Raw genomic sequence first — 19,079 nt, forward strand, 5'->3', positions numbered from 1 at the left:
CAGAAACTCAGAAACCCTAGTGTGTTGTACAATTTTAAATAAGGCCAGGTATTTTAGAGAAGTCAAACAACTAATCTACTTTTTCCCCATGAAAGTATTTTGATCTCACCTAGTTAACAACAATAAAAATATTTATCTTTTTCTGTTCATTCATTTCACATTGCAATGTTATGTTGAGGGACAGCTGATCATACCTACAATCCTTGCTACTGAGAAGGTTAAGATCGAGAGGCTCCAGATTTAAGGGTAGCCCAGGCAGAAAAGTCTGAGAGAGTCTATCTTCAAAATAACATGAAAGGCTAGACTGGAGGTGTGACTCAGTGGTAAAGCACCAACATGGAGCAAATGAACTAAGCATGCAGGAGTCCCTGAGTCTATAACCCTTTACTGTCACAAAGGAAGGAAGGAGGGGGGAGGGAGAAAGAAAGGAAGGAAGGAAGGAAGGATACAGGAAGAGAGGGAAGAAAGGAAGGAGGGAAGAAAGGATAAAGTAAAGGAAGGAGGAAATAGGAAAATAGGAAGCAAGGAAAATAGAAGAAAGGAAAATTAATGATGGATAGAAGGAGAAGGGAAGGAAGAGAAAGAAAGACAGGAAGGAAGAAGGAGAGAAGAAAAGAGGAAGAGAGAAATAAGGAAAGAAAGGAAGAAGAAAAAAGAAAAAGAAAGTTTTAAGTAAAAACAATTTTTTCATTTTTTTCTATGTTGGCGTGTTAGAGTTTGAGCACTGGCCCACGTTCACACTAGGCACTTAAGCTATGTACCCAGACCTTCAGTTTTTATTTTGTTTCTGAGGCAGTATCTTTCTTCTACCTTCATCTAGGCTGGCCTTAAAGTCCTCATCCTCTATTTCCCAAGTAGCTGGGGTTACAAGCATGTATAACCATACTCAGCCAAAATCCTTTATTTTTATTACTAAGAATAAAAACACAAAACATTAGAAACAAAACCCCCTTCTCTGTCTTCCTATGGATATTGATATGAGGTGGCTTATTTTGTTCCCCTCCCTTTTTTTGTTTTTGTTTGGTTTTGGCTTCTTACGCTTTCCAATGATATTAAAATTTTTAGTTTATTTTGTAAATGCATCTCTAAAAAATTAGAACAGAAGAATATGGTAGCAATTAAAATCAAGTCACGATTGAATACAGTTAATTTAGAGGGAGGTGGTTGTGGAAAAGTTAGGTGGTGTGATGGGGTTTGTCTCTTGCTCTGCTGGATGGGAGGCCATGACCTAGAAAGGCTCTATTTCTAAAATTGAGCTATCATTAGTAACAGAGCTATTGAAACCCAACTTTCAGTTTGAACTCAAGCCTGCCCTAAAAGAGGACCTGTTTCCTTAATGAGAATTGTGCAGGAGGTCATGCATCGGAATTTGTCCTTAATTGGGCTCTGTGAGAGAGGCACTCAGTTCAGGACCTGAACTGGTGGTCAGGTAACAAAAGGACCTAACTAATGAGCAATGAAGATGATACTCTACACTTAGTGGAATATGTAAGTTAGTAAATTTGATAGTGGATGATTGACAGTCTTGGTAAAGCTGCTCTTTCCCCAGCTAGTAGTAGCCAAGCTAAGTGGGAAGTTATTGTATAGGCTGAGGGCTCCATGGTGTTCCAGGCAGATTTACGTGACACTTTTCTTGGTGTGGTTTGCAGATATCCCGACAAGGGCTTTGATGATAATTATTGCCGCAATCCTGATGGCAAGCCGAGGCCATGGTGCTATACTCTTGACCCTGACACCCCTTGGGAGTACTGTGCAATTAAAATGTGTGGTAAGTTAGGGCCAAATTTATTGCTTCCTTTTCCTCTCTTAGACTGGATCTAAGCAGGCAATTATTAGTCAAACAGGTTAGCAGCTATTTCACTTGATACTTTAATGTGTGTAGGTTTTACTATTTTAAAAATGTTGCATAATCCTATCTAATCTTAAAAGAATGGGAAAGCTCTTATTTTGAAAGGAATACATATGCATATATTTATATTTTAAAAACAATTATACTTAGGAGAAAAAATGTTATTAATAGTATTATGAGCTGGGTGCTGATGGCTCATGCCTGTAATCCTAGCTACTCAGGAGGCTGAGATCAGGGGATCTTGGTTCGAAGCCAGCCTGGGCAGGCACTGTGGCTCAAGAGGTAGAGGGCTAGCCTTGAACACAAAGAGGCTCAGGGACAGCACACAGGACCTGAGTACAAGGCCCAGGACTGACAAAAATAAATGAATTAAATAATAATATTAGTATAAGATCAATAATCTAATGAAAAATATATCCAGAGAGGAAGGAAAGGGTCAGGGAATTGTGCTACATCACAAACATTTTAGGACAGGATAAACTAAGGCCTGAGATCGTTCCCTTACAATCTTGGATCCTAGCTGTATGTTTTCTCTTTGGAGACATAGAACAGTGAATGACAGGCTGCAAAGAAGCACAGTAAGTGGAGCAGAAGCTTCTCACAGATGTCTTTAATCTCTAGAAGCTGATCCTCACTTCTCTGGCTATCCTTGTACACAGCCTGCATTCTCGTTCAATCTGTTTCTTAGCATTTCCTTTGATCCTTTTCTTGAAGCTGGCCCTTACCCAGCTCTTCTGAGTGCATGCAAAATAGTTTCTTATCTATTATAACCCTTTAAATTTGTGTCTTCTCTTTCAGGGCTTCACACAGACATGTATTTTTTGAAATTATGCTGCATAATAATTTAATATAGGCTTTTTATTTTCAAAGAAGAGAGAAATCTATAAGATCAAATACCCTACCCAGAATACATGCAGTTACGTATTTTCTTGCAAATATATTTGCAACTATCTAACCAAATATATCTAGATAATTGCACAGTTATTTATAGTAACTTGATTGAGATATTCTAGTGACAAACCATTCCTAAATATTGTTCATTGTTTTACTGACAAGGTAAATGTCTTCCCACTTAGGTCTGCTAATATAAGGAAATGTTTGAGGCAGTTCATAAAGCCTATAGGAAGGGGATGTGCCTGGCATGTGTAAAATAACTGCAGAATTTGAAGCCTCTTACAGTAAAACACAATGTTTCAAGGAGGTTGAATCATCTGTTTTGTGCTTTAAGATAAAAGATGGTACTTGTAACAGTATTTCTATTTATAGACTTGGTTAATGCTACTCACTAACTTCTTTAAAAATATTAATCTTTCCATGTCTAGTTCAGTTAGATACAGCAGCCTAACTACTTCCTTTCCATATTTTAGGTACTCTTTTAAGAGTTGTGTGGAGTGATACTCATGGAGGCACACATGCATATACACACGTACACATACACAATCACCTTCATATTCAACTGGTGTACACACACCATTAATCAGAGTGTCACCCTCCTCATTGGTTCTAAATCACTCTTGGTTGTATTTCTAAAGGCTATTGGGAGAGGAAAGAAATAAGATGGATATGAGGTTTCCTGTTAACTAGTTTCCACTTTCTTTTCTAAAGAGGAACTAGCTAAAGAGGAACAAGATAACTTAAATAAGTTACATGCAATACTCTTGAGGGTTGTGTTATAGTAGATTTTTATGATATATCAGTTCTAAGAAAATGATAGTAGATATCAAGAGGCCAACTTATATCTTTCAGATGAAAATAATCATGTTTGTGTGGTGTAATGTTACTTAATCACAGTGACTGCTTCACTGTGTTCATAAGTTTTATCTGTATTCAAGGAGATTATATACTTACTTACACTAGTTCTAATAGATAATGGAATGTCTGATTACAATTGATTTTAGTTCTATTGTTATATTTTGGTGCCAGATTCCTGGTTATCTCAGTTTGAACCACCAGGACTCATTCTGATTTTTCCATACGTTTGAAGATGAGAATAGAGTTGATGATCGTGTTACTCACTCTCTTGAAAACTGAAGAAAGGTTTTAAACTCTTGTTTCATTATGTAATAACTATATTAATGATGGTTTCACTATTTAATTCCTACAGAAAGGAACTTTCTGCCTAGTATCTATGATTCATATTTCAATTGTGCACAAACTATTGTGGTGAGGTCTGTAAAGAAAGGTGTGAAGACAGGAATGTGTAGGCTGCCTTGTGATAAATACTGAAGAAATGGGAAGTCGATTATATGAGTAGGTAATGGAGCAAATGGAAAGAAGATGAGAAAAATTAATGTGATAGATGAGAAAATAAGCAGGAGAATGTTTTGCTATCCATTGGAATCTAGAATAGCAGTTTCCAAACTGTTGTACATGAAACCAGAGGGACATGGACTCTCTCTGTGGTCTGTGAGGATGGGTATTTTAAGGGGCTCTTGTTCCAATATAGTTCTAATCAATACAGATTCTTTCTCCAAGGCCTCAGCTTGAAATGCATATGCTCCTCAGATGTCAAGTAAATCTAACACTCTTTTTCCATTCATTCTTTTGTACTTTGAAGGAAAATAAAGGGAAATGTCCCATCCCACCTGAATTTTACTCCTGTGCATTTCCCTGGGCTGGAAGAGATCTTTGTCTATTTTCCTCTTATATTGTGGATGAGTTATAATTCCTTAACTCTCTTTAACACATATACATATACACATGTGTACTTCTCTGTGTATATGTATTAGAACCTTGACATCACAAGAAATTTCAAAAGTAATTTAATTATATGAAAACCATTCAAGGCAGTATGATGAAATGAGAAACAACAAGATTGTCCCAACTATAATACAGAAGGTACAAGTTAGTAAGAAATAAAGAGTAGACATTAATGTAGAAAGGAAAGCAAGATACAAAAATATGTGAACAATATTAACCAGGTAGAATGACTAGTAAATTTGATAAATTGTGTGTAGTAGAAAATCATGGAGGAAAAAATAAAATACTACAAGCGAGCAAGCATATGCATATGTAAGAGCATTAGTCTGAGGACAGAGATGAATACTTGAAATTCACTGTTGGTGTTTGCACTCCTGGCACATACCAATTCAGTCTTCTCTATGGAATTGTATAGTGTTATAAGTGAATGGTGACAGTAAAAACCTTGAACATAAGACTATCTCAGTTAGCAATTAGAGAACACGAAGAGGGGTATTAGCTCCTTTCTTTAGATCTGAATAGCTCTAATAAGTCAATCACTTTTCTAGGTTCTTTTCCTAGAGATAGATGAAACAAGATAGACCTAGTGCTATAATAAAGGTGGAATTTCTGATCTTTATTTTATCTTATTTTATTAACTGTTTTGTCAGTCATGGGGCCTGAACTCTGGGCCTGGGCGCTGTCCCTCAGCTCTTCAGCTCAAGGCTACATTCTACCGCTTGAGCCATAGCACCACTTCTGGCTTTTTCTGCTTATGTGGTACCGAGGAATTGAACCTGGGCCCTCATGCATTCAAGGCAAGCACTCTACTACTGAGCCACCTTCCCTGCCCCAGATCTTTATTTTTACACACGCTAATAAAGCAAAAAATGATAATATCTTGGTATTGAGATACTCACACTTTCCAAATTTGAATATTGCTCTCTGTTCCCTTTTGTGATGGATAATAAGTTTGCTGCTGTCATCCAGCTTCCAAACTTCTGTCTTACAATTGGTGTCATTAGCAGTGAAGGATGTGTACTGCTTATTATCTGCAAATGTTCATTGGGAAGCTCTGCCACAAGCCTTCCTTCACACCATATTCCTCACACAGACATGTATACCCATTTGTCAAGAGCCCACAATCATTCCAGCTGCATACATTTTGGCAGAGTTCTGAGTATATGGAATTTTAAGACATTGCAAACATACAATATGATTTAGAGTCCTTCAAAGTGTGCAAATGAAGTACTTATTTTGTAATAAGTTCATATTGTTATTAAGTTTGTTCTATGTATTAATTCACTCTTTTTCATAGAAATAATATGGGTTGAGTCTAATTGTGTTTTCTAAAGTGAACTATAGTATGTCTTTGAAGTTGCAAAACTCCATTTTATGTCTTAAGGACCATCATCTTTTCCCTGAAATAGGATTTCTTGTGCTGTTTAAACTCATTGATTATTTAACACCATTTTAAAACTTCTTGGACTGCAGACATCTGTAGACGTTTTGTGCCTGTACCAGTGCTTGAACTAGAGAGCTTCATATACTGTTGCTCACCTTGCTTACTCATGGCTGGTGTTCTGCCACTTCAGACATGCCCTCAATGGAGCATTTTGGTGGCAAATTAGAACAGGAGTATAACGGACCTTTCTACTTGATCTAACTTCCAATCATAGTCCTTTGGATCTTAGACTCCTGAGTAGCTAGTATGATAGGCATAAGTCACTTACATACTTTGACATGGGTGGGAACCTTATATTATCTTTACAGGTCACATGACTCTATTGTATTAGAAATTAAAACAGAAATTTGAAGGTAATCAACTATAATAATAGTAAAGTTATTGGATATCAATATATATTCTAGCATATATATAATATATAATGTAATACAAATATATATAATTAAATAGAAGTCATATATTATAAATGAATAAACAAAAACAGTGGCATTGTAGTTTACTTTTTGTTTTTGTTTTCAAATGTATTTCTTGCAAATTTTGAAATGTCATGTTAATAGAAGACAGCTGAGTGGTTTTCGTCTATGAGGCTAGTATGTGCCACATGGCATGTGGAAAACTCGCTATGTGGAGGGTAAATTATGTCATAACATTACTATGAAGGAAGTTTATATCTCTTTAGTTCCTGAAAGAATCATTGGGCTCTCAGTTGTCTTTGGACCATCTGAGAATGCCATGAGTCAGAACATATAACACTATTATAGTCCCCTAGAATATAATAATTAGGATACACTTTCTGGCTGCTCAGCTGATCCTAGCCTCTCAGGGTAACTCACTCAGTTGGAGACCTCTTCAATCTTCTTTTCCTCTGATTTTCTTCATGAATCCTGAGGTGTTGTCTGTTTTTCTGCATAAACTCCATTTGCATGAGCAGTACCACCATTTATCAAAGTTTAAGGTCCAAAGGAGTCGATTGATACTTGACTTGGTAGTGTCCTATATTTTACATTTGATTCATCTCTAAAAGCTGTCAATTTTTCATATACTTTTCAATATAGCCATGGGGTTTATCACTGTTTCATTTATGTAGGATAGCATTTTTTTTCATTGCAAATGTTTGAATTACCTCCACAGTTTTCTCTTTGTCCACAATTTTCCTCCTTTAGTTCCTTCTTCACAATGCAAACTGAAGGATGTCTAAAATTCTGCTGATACCTTCATTCTCAGCATACAACACACAAACCCACACATGCTATAGTTAGCACTTTAGTGATTTTCTTTAATCCCAGGACAAAGATGAAGTGTATTCTCTCCTGTATGGCCTCATATATAGCTACCTTTTCCTGCATGCTTTCTTGCCTGCTTTTCCAGCTAGTTCCTTGATATCTATGCGTTTCTTCTGTCCTGAGTATTTTTTTCTTTCTTAATCACTTGGATGAATACCTTCTTTATTCCTTATGTATTCATACCATCAAAAACATCTCCCAAATATTTTTTAGCCTTAATTTTATGTTTATTTCTGAATTTTTTTTGGTTAAAACATCTCTTCTAAAACAGTGTGTATAGGTTGTATGTGTGTATTCCTTAGTATTTACCACTTAGCAATTATAGAAGTTCAACAAAATCCCTGAGTGAATGCTACCTTCCCAGAAAGTGGTATGGATTTTGTTGCTGTTGTTTTGTTTTGTTTTCTTTGTTTTTTTTCTGCTCCATTTCCAGGTAAATTTCTTGTACTTGATTTTCAGATAAAAATAAGACAGAAAGATTTGCTTCTTATTTCTCATCCTTCAGTTTTATGTTATCCTTCAGTGTTGTGTCCCTGGGCTAGAAATGATTATTTGATTATTGTTTTGATGGATTTTTACCATTTTTACCATCAAAATAAGCTATTTTTGTCCTTGATCATATCTCTATTTTTTCTTTTTCTTCCCTTTCCTTCTTATTTTTAAACTTCTAGGTAATTAAGTATGCAGAGCAATTTTAGAAGTGATCTTTCAAAGCTAAATTTTATATTCAGATTATTACAATAGAATGAATTGTGTCCCATGTCAAATATAAATGCTAAAATTCTATGTCCCAGTATGATTACAAAGCTAGATGCTAATCTGGTAAAAATTAATGGTCCTATAATAAGAAGAGAGTTTTTTTTTCTCCCTTGCTAATCTTGTAGCATCGTATAGTACAAGGCAAAACAACAGCCATCCACAAGCCAAGAATAGCCCACAGTAGGAACTCACGTGGCTAAGACCTGTGTCTTAGACTTCTCAGTCTATAGAATTGTGAGGAAATAAATTACTCTTGTTTAAACTATTAAGTCTGTGATATTTTTGTTACAGTAGCATGCTTAGACTGATATGCAAAAATGTTTAAACCTTTCTCTTAGTAAAACTGAATGCTGATTTTATTTAAAGGCAGCACTGTAGTTAGTGGCTGACCTCAGTAATCCTAGCTACTTAGGAGTCTGAGATCTGAGGATTGTGGTTTGAATCCTGCCTAGGCAGGAAAAGTCCAAGAAACTCTCATCCCCAATTAACCATGACATGCTAAAAGTGTACCTGTAGCTCAAGTGGTAGAGTGTTAGCCTTGAGCAAAAGAACTCAGGGACAGCACCAAGGCCAAGAGTTCAAACTCCAGTATTCACACACACACACACACACACACACACACACACACACACATACACACACACACACACAAACTTACACACACACTCAGTGTGTTGTATACTGAGAAAATTATAACAAATTATTTTTTTCTTCTTAAAGAAAATCGATTATTTCATTGAGTTTTATTAATCAATCCAACAACAGAACAGAGATTCAAAGAAATAGAGCTATGTTGTATCCTGAGCCAGGAAATAATGCTATCAATACACTTCACAAGGGTCTTTATGGGTTTTCCAAGTCATCTTCTAAGAAATAAGGCTATAGAATTGAAGACCTTTCATGAAAGTCTTGTCTCTTGAGCATTCTGTACCAGAAAAGTCTTGGACAAAGTCCAGGGAAGTTTCAGATATGAATCCTGGCCTCAAATGGAAAGCAAACGTGCAAACAATTTGAGGTTTGTACTTTGGAGGTCTTTACTACTTTCCCATGTCAATTTTAAAACAAGAAGCACTTTAAATTTACAGTGAGTCAGATCCTGCCCTTTGTGGTCCAAAGAGCACAAGTGCTGTAGATGGGAGAGTGACTTTATACATTGTACTCAATCTCCAGGGACTATCATAAAGTAAATCCTATGTTTCAGCTCCTTTTCAGTTAGAAAGAGATAACCAGGCCTTTGTTCACTGATTTGCTAAGTTGCTCTTTGCTACTACAAAATGAACTGAAGTACCTTATCTATATTAAGGAATCTGAATTTTCTCGGTGAGATTTGGGGTTGAGAAAGGATTTTAAATGCAAAGTTTTACTTATCTTCTAAATAAAGCTTATAAAGCTCTTGGTGTAGCCCTTTGTAATGTATACATGCATTTGTACTCTGGCTTTTTTTTTAATATTTCCCCACCAGGGTCATGTTTTTGTCTGCAGAAAATTGATCAGAGGTATTTATTTATTTTATCATTTATTTTGATATAAGTCCTATATATTTCCAATGTTCTATATATTTCATGATCCTCTTGTTTTAGTCTTCTGAGTAATAGGATTATAGACATGCACCACTAGGCCTGGTTTGATCAGATGTATTATTACTGATCTTGTTCCACTAATTTCTGTCTGTCTGGGGTACAAGATGCTTGCTCTATGAATAAGGCATATAGATGTTCTTTCTTTCATAAGAATCTATTCACACTTAAAAATTCCATAATCAGATCACAGTACATCCATACCATAATTGTAAAGAATGCTTTTAAGAGACGCATGCTGTATTTGATCATATTCTAACAGGGCAGTGAAAAATTTCAATAGCAAATGCTGTTTTCCTTAAAGTATTTCCAAACAGAAAACTTTGTGTCAATCATCAAAGGAAAACATTCCTTCACTCATAGGCCTCTGAGGATCGTATAAATATCTTTATATGTGCTTCCAAAGCAAGGCCACCACTGACACAACTGGCAAAATATTTTATTTCTGAGGAGCTCTCCAAAGAGCTCTTGGTATTTTCAGGGTGAAGGCAGTAGGCATACTTGCAAAAATGTTTATGTATATGATGATGCTGTGTTTTAAAAACACATTGCTTAGTCCCAACTTGATCAGCTTCAGCTGATATTTGGCAATGTTTCTGTGCTTCTTTAACACTTGGCTTGGCCACTGGAGGCCTTTAAAGCCTTCCCTTATTCGGACCCCTTGTTGAAGGATTAAGTACAAAGAAATGCCTTTCCCAATATTTAATAGCTGTTTCCAAATCCATTATCATGAAACATTTGTTTCATTTTTGCATGAGCCTTTGATATTTATACAGTACAAGAGAAGAGTCTATTTGCTGCAGTTGAGGAAGAATTAATCTTATTAGAATAGTAAGCATGTGAACAGCAAAGATCAAGCATGTATGTCATGGTTAAATGGCCTATGAACAAATCAGTCACCATACTCCTTCCCTACCAGATAAAATTTATTAAACAGCTTCATAAACTCCTTAACAGCTCTTATTTATTGATGAAAATTATTTTGTTACCCTGTTGTACTAATATATCTTTATCCACCATATTATTCAGTCTGTCTACTGCCTTTAGAATTATGTGGTTTTTCTTTATGAGATCATGTCTAGCAGTTGAAGGTACTTTGTACTGAAAGAAAAATATCAGCTGAATAATGCTCATTGTGGTTAAAATTATGTGGGTATATTTCCAATGAATTAAGGCACAATGAAAAGGTGAATCTCTGAAGTTACTCAAAAGTTATATATAATGAATAATTCTTATTAAAAGAATTGGTAAAAATAGTATTTTCATTCAGTTTTATTTTTAATGTAGGTTGATGATACTAAGGTTTGAACTCAGGGCCTACCACCTTCAGGGCAAGCACTCTACCACTTGAACCAGGCCTCCAGGCCTGCTCTTTGCTGGTTATTTTTGAAATAGGGTTTGCTAACTTTTCTGGTTGATATTAGATCCTATTTCTCTCAGCCTCCCAAGTAGCTAAAGATTACAGATTTGAGTCACCAGTGCCCAGCTTAGAAAAAAATAATAATCTTATATTGTACAGAATATTTTACTCTCCTCTGTATTCTAAGAACCTTTACTCATGTGAAACTCTCTTCATAATATAATAGAAACAGTCCTCTGAACCTGCTTCTATGGGTAGAAGCTCCCCACAGACAATGACTGAATCCCTAGTTATTTCTGATTCTTTTCATTCTTTACTGCCTTGGTTGGTGTCTGGCAAGTCATAGTAAAGCCCAAGGAGCAGAGTATATTCATTCCTGATGGTCTCTGACTTGAATGAGTTTCTCAGAGATAGGGTTGTTTATGTGGAGCCAATGCTAACCCTCACTGAAAGACTGTGTCTCTGAGTTGCACGTGTAGACTGCTCAGGTAGGTAGTGCAGAAGAAAGTTCTGTCATAAGCCAAGAAAGCAAATATAGTCAGTTGGGTAGGGAATAAAAAGAGCATTGAATTTCTCATGACAGTGTAGTCTGTGAAAAGATTCATGGAAATGTGCTTGCACTGACAGGACACAAGATTACAGTCAAGAGATCGAGCCCATGAAATAGGTGTTTCAGCCTTTCTTCTGTTCTAACATGAGAGAATACAAAGAGTAGAGTTTTGGTTAAAGATTCTGGACGTTGGTAGGCCAAGACGAAATGGTAGCCCCTGGTGAGGGGCCATAACGTAGTAAAAAAGCTGAAGAATGGGTTTGTCACATACAGCAGAGACAAAAGTTGAGGAAGACTGTGTTTCCCATCCTCCTGAGAATGAATTCAGTGTTAGGTGTTACAAGAAAGGCATTAATCCCTCCTAGTTACCTGATCATAGTATCTCTTTCTCCCTCCTTCTTCCCTCCTTCTTTCCCTTCCCTTTCCCTCCTCCTCCTTCTTTCTCCTCTCTCTCTCTCTCTCTCCCTGTTTCTCCCCCCCCCCTCCTCTTTCTCAGCAGTACCTCTTCCTTGGCCATACCCACAGATTTTTTTCTTTTGTAGTTATTTTTGGGGGATATAGTCCTTCACTTTTGCTTAAGGTTGACCACAGACCTTGACCCATTTAGCCATACTTCCTGTGTAGCTGGAATTATAAATATGAGCTACCATGCCCAGCTTTTTTGTACCTGAATTTTCTTGGAACTGCAGTTCTGCCATCTCATTCTCCAGAGCACCTAGAATTCAAAGCATATTCCACTGTGTGCCATCTGGTCTCCTCACCCCTTAGCAGGTGTGCATCCCACCCCCAGTACAGTGGCATTACCATGAGTTTCAGAGGAGATAAGCCATCCTCAAACCATAGTAATAGAGAATCAAACTTTTCTTCTTTTAATAGTAAATTAATGAATTGCTGTATTCCTAGAGACATTCAGTCTTATCTTTATTCTCATTATAGTCTTTAAAAAATTTTAGGGATGACACTGGTGTTGTAAGCTCAAGGTCCAGCACTTGCAAAGCAAACACTCTACCACTTGTGATACACATTCACACCCTTGCTTTAGTTATTTCTCATCTATGAGGTTGGGCCAGGTTTGGATTATGTACATAAGCATGCTTGGCTTATTCTTTGAGAGAGGGTCTTGCTAATTTTTCCTGAGCTGGCGTGAAACTGCGATTCTATTATCTTCATCTCCCAAGAAGCTGGGGTTACCTCTCCCTCATCATAGTTTTAGAATAAGATGGGAACTATACCAGTACCAGCTTTATCTTCTTTGGAGTTGTCACTATTCAAAGATGTTACTATTTAACTCAAGTTATCACAAATATAGTAACTATGGCATTATTTTTTGACTCTGAAATTATTTTTATTTTATATTTCACCAGAATCTTTAAGTTAATATTAAATCATGAAGGACTAATACAAGTCATATCTTTTGCTCCAGAAGTTTTTGTTGTTGCTGAATCAAAATATATTATCCATATATATATTAATTTTCTAGATATGTCTCAGTTTGGACTTTGTAGGTCAAGCTCTCACATCTTTTTAGTCCTTATTTGGAATTTGTTGTTATGAGCCATTTTTCTATTCTACTGAAGAGCTGCATATGGATTTAAACTAATTTTTGTGTCCATATGTCATACTGAGTCTTGAACTCGGGACCTCCTGATTGTTAAGCAGATAGTTCTACCATTTAAGTCCTGCCCCCAGCCCATTTTGCTTTAATTTAGTTTTGGAAAGGTCTCACTTTTACCCAAGGCTGGCTTCAGACTTCCATCCTTCCAAATCAGCTTCCCAAGTAGCTGAGAGAAAGTCACATGCTTGATCCAAATTTAAGTACTTTTAATTGAGCTGAAGCAAATTTATTCAAAGGGAAATTAGTGACAATTTCACATAGAACATAGTCCAGTGGCTGGGTGGATAATCATTAACATAGTCCCTTTCTAAAGGAAACTTTTTATAATACTTCTAAAGTTAGACTGCACTTAGTTTGCCTGAACAAACTACGTATTTGCCTGAACAAACTAAGTATAGTTAATTAAATTAGTGGTACAGTTAATTAAGTTAACAGTAGTTAATGAAATTAAACAGATAGCTACATAATGTACATATGAAAGAAATAAGTTTCAATAAAAATTAAGGAACCGTGTTGGATAATTTATAGTGCCAAGTATAGAAAAATTTCAGACAAATTCTTAATCTTTTAAGGCATGTCTGATTCTGCTCTCACCTTTGTAAAGAGAGAATACCAAAAATTAATATATGAAAGAAATTTATTTAAACGTTAAACTGTCCTAGATGGTTTAAAACTTGAGTCTTATCCAAAGACATGAATTTCTTAAACAGTTTTATTAGAAAGAAAAAAATAACTTTATCAGTTATTTCTCTTATTACATAAGAGAAAAAAATATGAGTTAATTGCATTACTGACCTAATTTGTATGTTATTAAGTTGCTTTTGAAAATAATAGCAGTCATTTCAGAAAATGTTATTTAGAAAATGTAATTTTTAGAAAATGTAATTATTAGAAAATGTTATTTAGATATATCAGTAAGTTATACTGATATATGGGAGTAAAATGACATTAAAGAAGTATTAAGTAATAATAAATCAACCTAAGGTTGGAATTAAGATGGATTGGAGCAGAGAAAATATTATTATGTTGAATTTCCATGTAATTACTACAAAAGCTAGTAGTAGTGACTGAAAAATCCCGAAAAAGAGAAATGCATATGAATTATAAGAGGCAGATAACAGGTTGAACTATTTTATTTAGGTCTCTGTTTCTTTCTATCAATAGCTCACAGCACTATAAATGACACTCATGTCCCTATGGAAACCACTGAATGCATTCAAGGTCAAGGAGAAGGTTACAGGGGAACTGTCAATACCATTTGGAATGGCATTCCTTGTCAGCGTTGGGACTCCCAGTATCCACATGAGCACGATGTAACTCCTGAAAATTTCAAGTGCAAGTGAGTACGTTTAGAGATATGCTATACATTTCAGGGGGTCTGAGGGAGATGAGATTCTGATCATTTATCCTGATCTCAGCATTCAATAATTCAATCAATGATTACCAAACGTGTTTCAAACAAGTGCCTTCTCATATTTTTGTGTTATCTTGAAGAAGCTATTTCCCCACTTTTTTACCTTGTTCCAGGTAACCTTTTGAATGGATGCCTTAAAGCTCTGTGAACAAAATTATTTTTCACAGTTGTTTTTCAATTTTTCAGTTGTTTCAGGACTGAAAAATGAGAAGTAAAACAATTGTTGCAACGGATCAAGGTAAAGCAAGTGGCCCACAGTACCCACTGTACAGCTGTTTCTGGCCTACGCCTGGCAGCTTTTCACCACTTGCCTTTTCGTTGTACAGACACAGCCTCAGTGCCATGTGTTTTTAAATTGTCCACCTTGTTAGAAGGCACATGAAATGATTACATTTGGAATTTATAACACACATGTCATTCATAGTGGCTTTGCTGAAATAGCATCTATAAATAACATATATTGGTTTTATGTAATTGGCTTTTAATAAAAATAGCTTAAACATTGTGGAGTAGAGAGCTCTGCGCAGTATTGGCCTGTCTTATGCAAAAGAAGAGGTGGTGAGGGTGATTGGTGTGTTTTAGCTATTTCAGTGATTTTGTTTGTTCCCATAATAAATAGTCACATGCTAAACACTTTTTATGTTTTTATAATGACTAAACTTAGACTTATCATTCTGGTTTTATTTCTCTCAGTTCCTTCAAGGAAATGTCTTCTTTATTCCTATCCCATGTGTTCACAGCTCAGAACCAAATGAATATCAAAGAGTAAGCAGGAGGAAAGAGTAGTTAAAAAGGTATTAAAGAAGACAGCATTGATAAACTTTTTAAAAATTATATGTAGTGGGGATCGAACCCAGAGCCTTGCGTTTGTTAAACAGGTAGTCTACCACTTGATTCAGGTCCCCAGCTCTGTTGCTCCTATGTAATAATTAGTAATTCCCAACTTAGAAATTCTATATGTAGAAATATATAGTTTATTCTATCAGAGAAAGGGATTTAATTTATCAGCTTTTCTATTGAAACATAATTATCACAAGTTTAACTGTTACATGTTATTGGACTATAAGATGTTCTTTCTAGCTGAGCACCGGGGGCTCATACCTGTAATCTCAGCTACTCAGGGAGCTGAGATCTGAGGATCATGGTTCAAAGCCAACTTGGGCAAGAAAGTCTGTGAGACTCTTATCTCCAATAAACCACTCAGAAAACCAAAAGTGGTGCTGTGACTCAAGTGGTAGAGCACTCCCCTTGAGCTGAAGAGCTGAGGGACAGTGTCCCAGAGTTCAAACCCCACGGCTGACAAAACAGAAAAAGGTCTTTCTAAATTTCTTATTTTTTCCCAAAATATCAAACATAATTGCCCCCAGTGTGGATTATTACAATTTGTCAAGAATTTTTTTCAGAATATAGATTTACTATGTATTATTGTTTCTTATCAACAGAAAAAAGTTCTAATTAAATGATATCTCTGGTTCTATTAAACATTGTTTGCCCCAACACTGAGATACTTTCAAATGATAACTACTGAAATCTTACAAGCAACAATACTTCCTCTGTTGATTGTGTCCCTTTCCTTTCTTCTTCCCTATTTTAGGTTAATAAAGCAGTCTCAAAGACTTTCACCAGCTTTCCAAATCCATTTACTTATCTTGCCTTAGCTGGATAGTGCAGAGCAATTTAACTGATAATTTATTTTTAAAACTGCATAACTGTACATCTTATGTAAAAATTAACACACATTTTAGACGAGAATACAAATTTCAAACAGAAGTAGATATTGGTTTAAAAGAAATAAAAGTTTCATTCATCTTTTTCAGTTTCTACATTTATAAGGATTCTAAAGGTTTAGATATGTTATATTATATGAACATTTCCTTTAAGTGGATTTAATTATTGTATCAGTTTGTGTTAATACTTGCTTTGACAAGAAAAATGCTACTTCTTGTTTTTGACCAAGTACCAAACCTTTCCTTAGAAACTTCTACATTTTATTTGATGTTCACCTTATATTGAGATAGAAAACCACTAAAATCCTCTTAGAGAATATCAACACAGACTTTTCTCCTACAAGTAGTGCATTTCTAATTAAGATACTGATAAAGAATGTACATATACTACATTAATGACTTGTTCTGAGGCTGGATGTCTTTACTAGAATTAAGCCTGAACTTTACAGAAATATGAATTCATAATCTCAGATGAATTTTCAAAACTCAGAAAGAACTGCATTGTATTCAAAAGAAATCTAGTCAGCAAATTAAATATAAAGAAGATAATATAGAATTAAGGAAGAAGCAGCTGGTATGCTTTGGGTAAGAAATATTTGAATAATACAACCTTCCATTTTGAATGAGAGCGTTTAAAGAGATAGTAACTTCTGCTCTGCTGTGAGAGGTATAAGTAGTTAATGAGATAATAGCTTTTGTCATGCTGTGAGAGGTACATGTCATTTCCCTCTTATACATGACTCATGAAAATATAATAAATAACAGATCACTTTTTAAATTTTTTATTTTATTGCAAAGACGCTGTACAGAGGGGTTAAATTTACGTGAGTAAGGTACATTTCTCACTGAACATTGTTACCCACTCCATTGTTGTTCTCCCATTATCCCTTCCTTCCCCCCATTTTCTACCCCCTATGAAGATGTAAAGTTCATTTCCAGCATTGTGTCCTGTGAGTGTTGTGGCTGCAACAGGTCATCTTTTGTACTTCTCTCAGCATTTTGTTATTTCTCTTCCCTTCCCCCAATCAGATAAATGCATATACAAGATACAGGATGAACGACAGAGATTGCCAGGGATAAACCAATGAAAAAAGAAAAATGAAATATAAGAAGAAGAAAAAACTAGATATAGTACATGGAGATAGCAAGGTTGACAACTGAAAAAAAAATGACCTGTTGTTTCCATGTCTTGGAGTTCATTTCAATTGGCATTATTTTGTATGGTCATATGTTCATCACTCTTGAGCTATTATGCTTCTCTGTCAGGACTACCTAGGCATATACTAATTATTACAAATGAGGGAAACTATAGAGCCTGTGTTTCCGTGGGTCTGGCTTACTTCACTAAATATGATTTTTTCCAAGTCTTTCCATTTCCTTACGAAAGGGCAGTGTCATTCTTTCTGATAGAAGCACAGAATTCCATTGTGTAAATATACCACATTTTCTTGATCCATACATCTACACTGGGGCATCTGGGTTGGTTCCATGTCTTAGCTATGGTAAATAGTGCTGCAATGAACATAGTTGTGCTGGTAGCTTTAGTATGGCCTTGTTTGTGATCATTTGGGTAAATGCCCAGGAGTGGGATTGTTGGATCATAAGGGAGTTCTATGTTTAGTCTTTTGAAGAACCTCCATACTGCCTTCTGGAGTGGTTGAACCAATTTACATTCTCACCAACATACCCACCAGCATCTGTTATTATTATTATTTCTTTTTCCAGGGCTGAGGACAGAACCCAGGGCCTTGCACGTGCCAGGCGGGCGCCCTTCCGCTGGGCTAAACCCCAAGCCCCTATTATTTGTTTTCTTAATAATGGTCATAATAACTGGGGTTAGGGAATTTCAATGTGGTTTTGGTTTGCATTTCGTTTATGGCCAGTGACACTGAGCATTTCTTAATGTGTCTGTTGACCATTCTTATTTCCTTTACAGAGAAGTCTCTTTAATTCTTTAGCTCACTTATTAATGGGGAGGTTGTTTATCTGGGGATTTGTTATTGGATGGGGTTAATTTTTGAGTTCTAGGTATATTTTTGTATTTTTGATATAAAACCCTTGTCTAGTGAAGATCTCCCAAATCTGTGGGTTATTTATCTTGCTGTGTCCTTTTCCATGCAGAAACTCTGCAGTTTAATGAAATCCCATTTATCCATACTTTCTTTGATTTGTTGTGTTTCTAAATCTTTATTTAGGAAGTGTTGAGCTGTGCTGAGGAGCCCTTACTGTAATATTTTCAGGGTCTCATCCTTTACCTTGAGGTCTTTTATCCATTTGGAGTTGATTTTAGTGCAGGGTGATATATAAGGATCTAATTTTTCTCCATGTGTGTAGTTAATTCTGCCAGCACCATTTGTGGAAGAGACTGTCTTTCTTCCATCTTATAATTTTGGCTGCCTTATCGAAGATTAGGTGCAGGCCACTGTTTCAAAATGGCAGCAGTAGGGAGTCCTATAGTTGAGAATGAGTGAAACAAATGTCATGGTATACATGCACACACTCCAGGATGCTACAAGAGTCCTAGCACTAACTTCCTCAGTGAGGTATCTTCGGTCATTCACATTAACCTGTTTATTTCTAACAGGGACCTGAGAGAAAATTATTGCAGAAATCCAGATGGCGCTGAGTCACCCTGGTGTTTTACAACTGACCCAAACATCCGAGTTGGCTACTGCTCCCAAATTCCAAAATGTGACGTGTCCAGTGGACAAGGTAATAGTTGACATTTTGCAGGGTATGGACATGACTAAATTCAGGAGAAATGCCTACTGGAAGGATCTTCTTCCTCCTCCCCCTCCCCC

At 36.0% G+C, this 19,079-nt stretch overlaps 1 protein-coding gene across 3 annotated transcripts in view; it reads left to right on the forward strand.

The window, feature by feature from the left end:
• Hgf (hepatocyte growth factor (hepapoietin A; scatter factor)) overlaps nt 1-19,079 on the forward strand; it is a 66,654-nt gene that overhangs the window by 25,470 nt on the left and 22,105 nt on the right. For 2 of the 3 annotated variants that reach the window (XM_013026094.1, XM_013026097.1), the window contains 3 exons: nt 1,650-1,768; nt 14,302-14,476; nt 18,863-18,990. In XM_013026094.1, coding sequence (XP_012881548.1) covers nt 1,650-1,768; nt 14,302-14,476; nt 18,863-18,990 — 422 coding nt within the window. Of the gene's footprint in view, nt 1-1,649; nt 1,769-14,277; nt 14,477-18,862; nt 18,991-19,079 lie in introns of all 3 variants that reach the window. The other variant, XM_013026095.1, reaches the window with a different exon arrangement.

Source organism: Dipodomys ordii, unplaced genomic scaffold (genome assembly GCF_000151885.1).
Source record: "Dipodomys ordii isolate 6190 unplaced genomic scaffold, Dord_2.0 Scaffold90, whole genome shotgun sequence".
Classification (NCBI taxonomy): Eukaryota; Metazoa; Chordata; class Mammalia; order Rodentia; family Heteromyidae; genus Dipodomys; species Dipodomys ordii.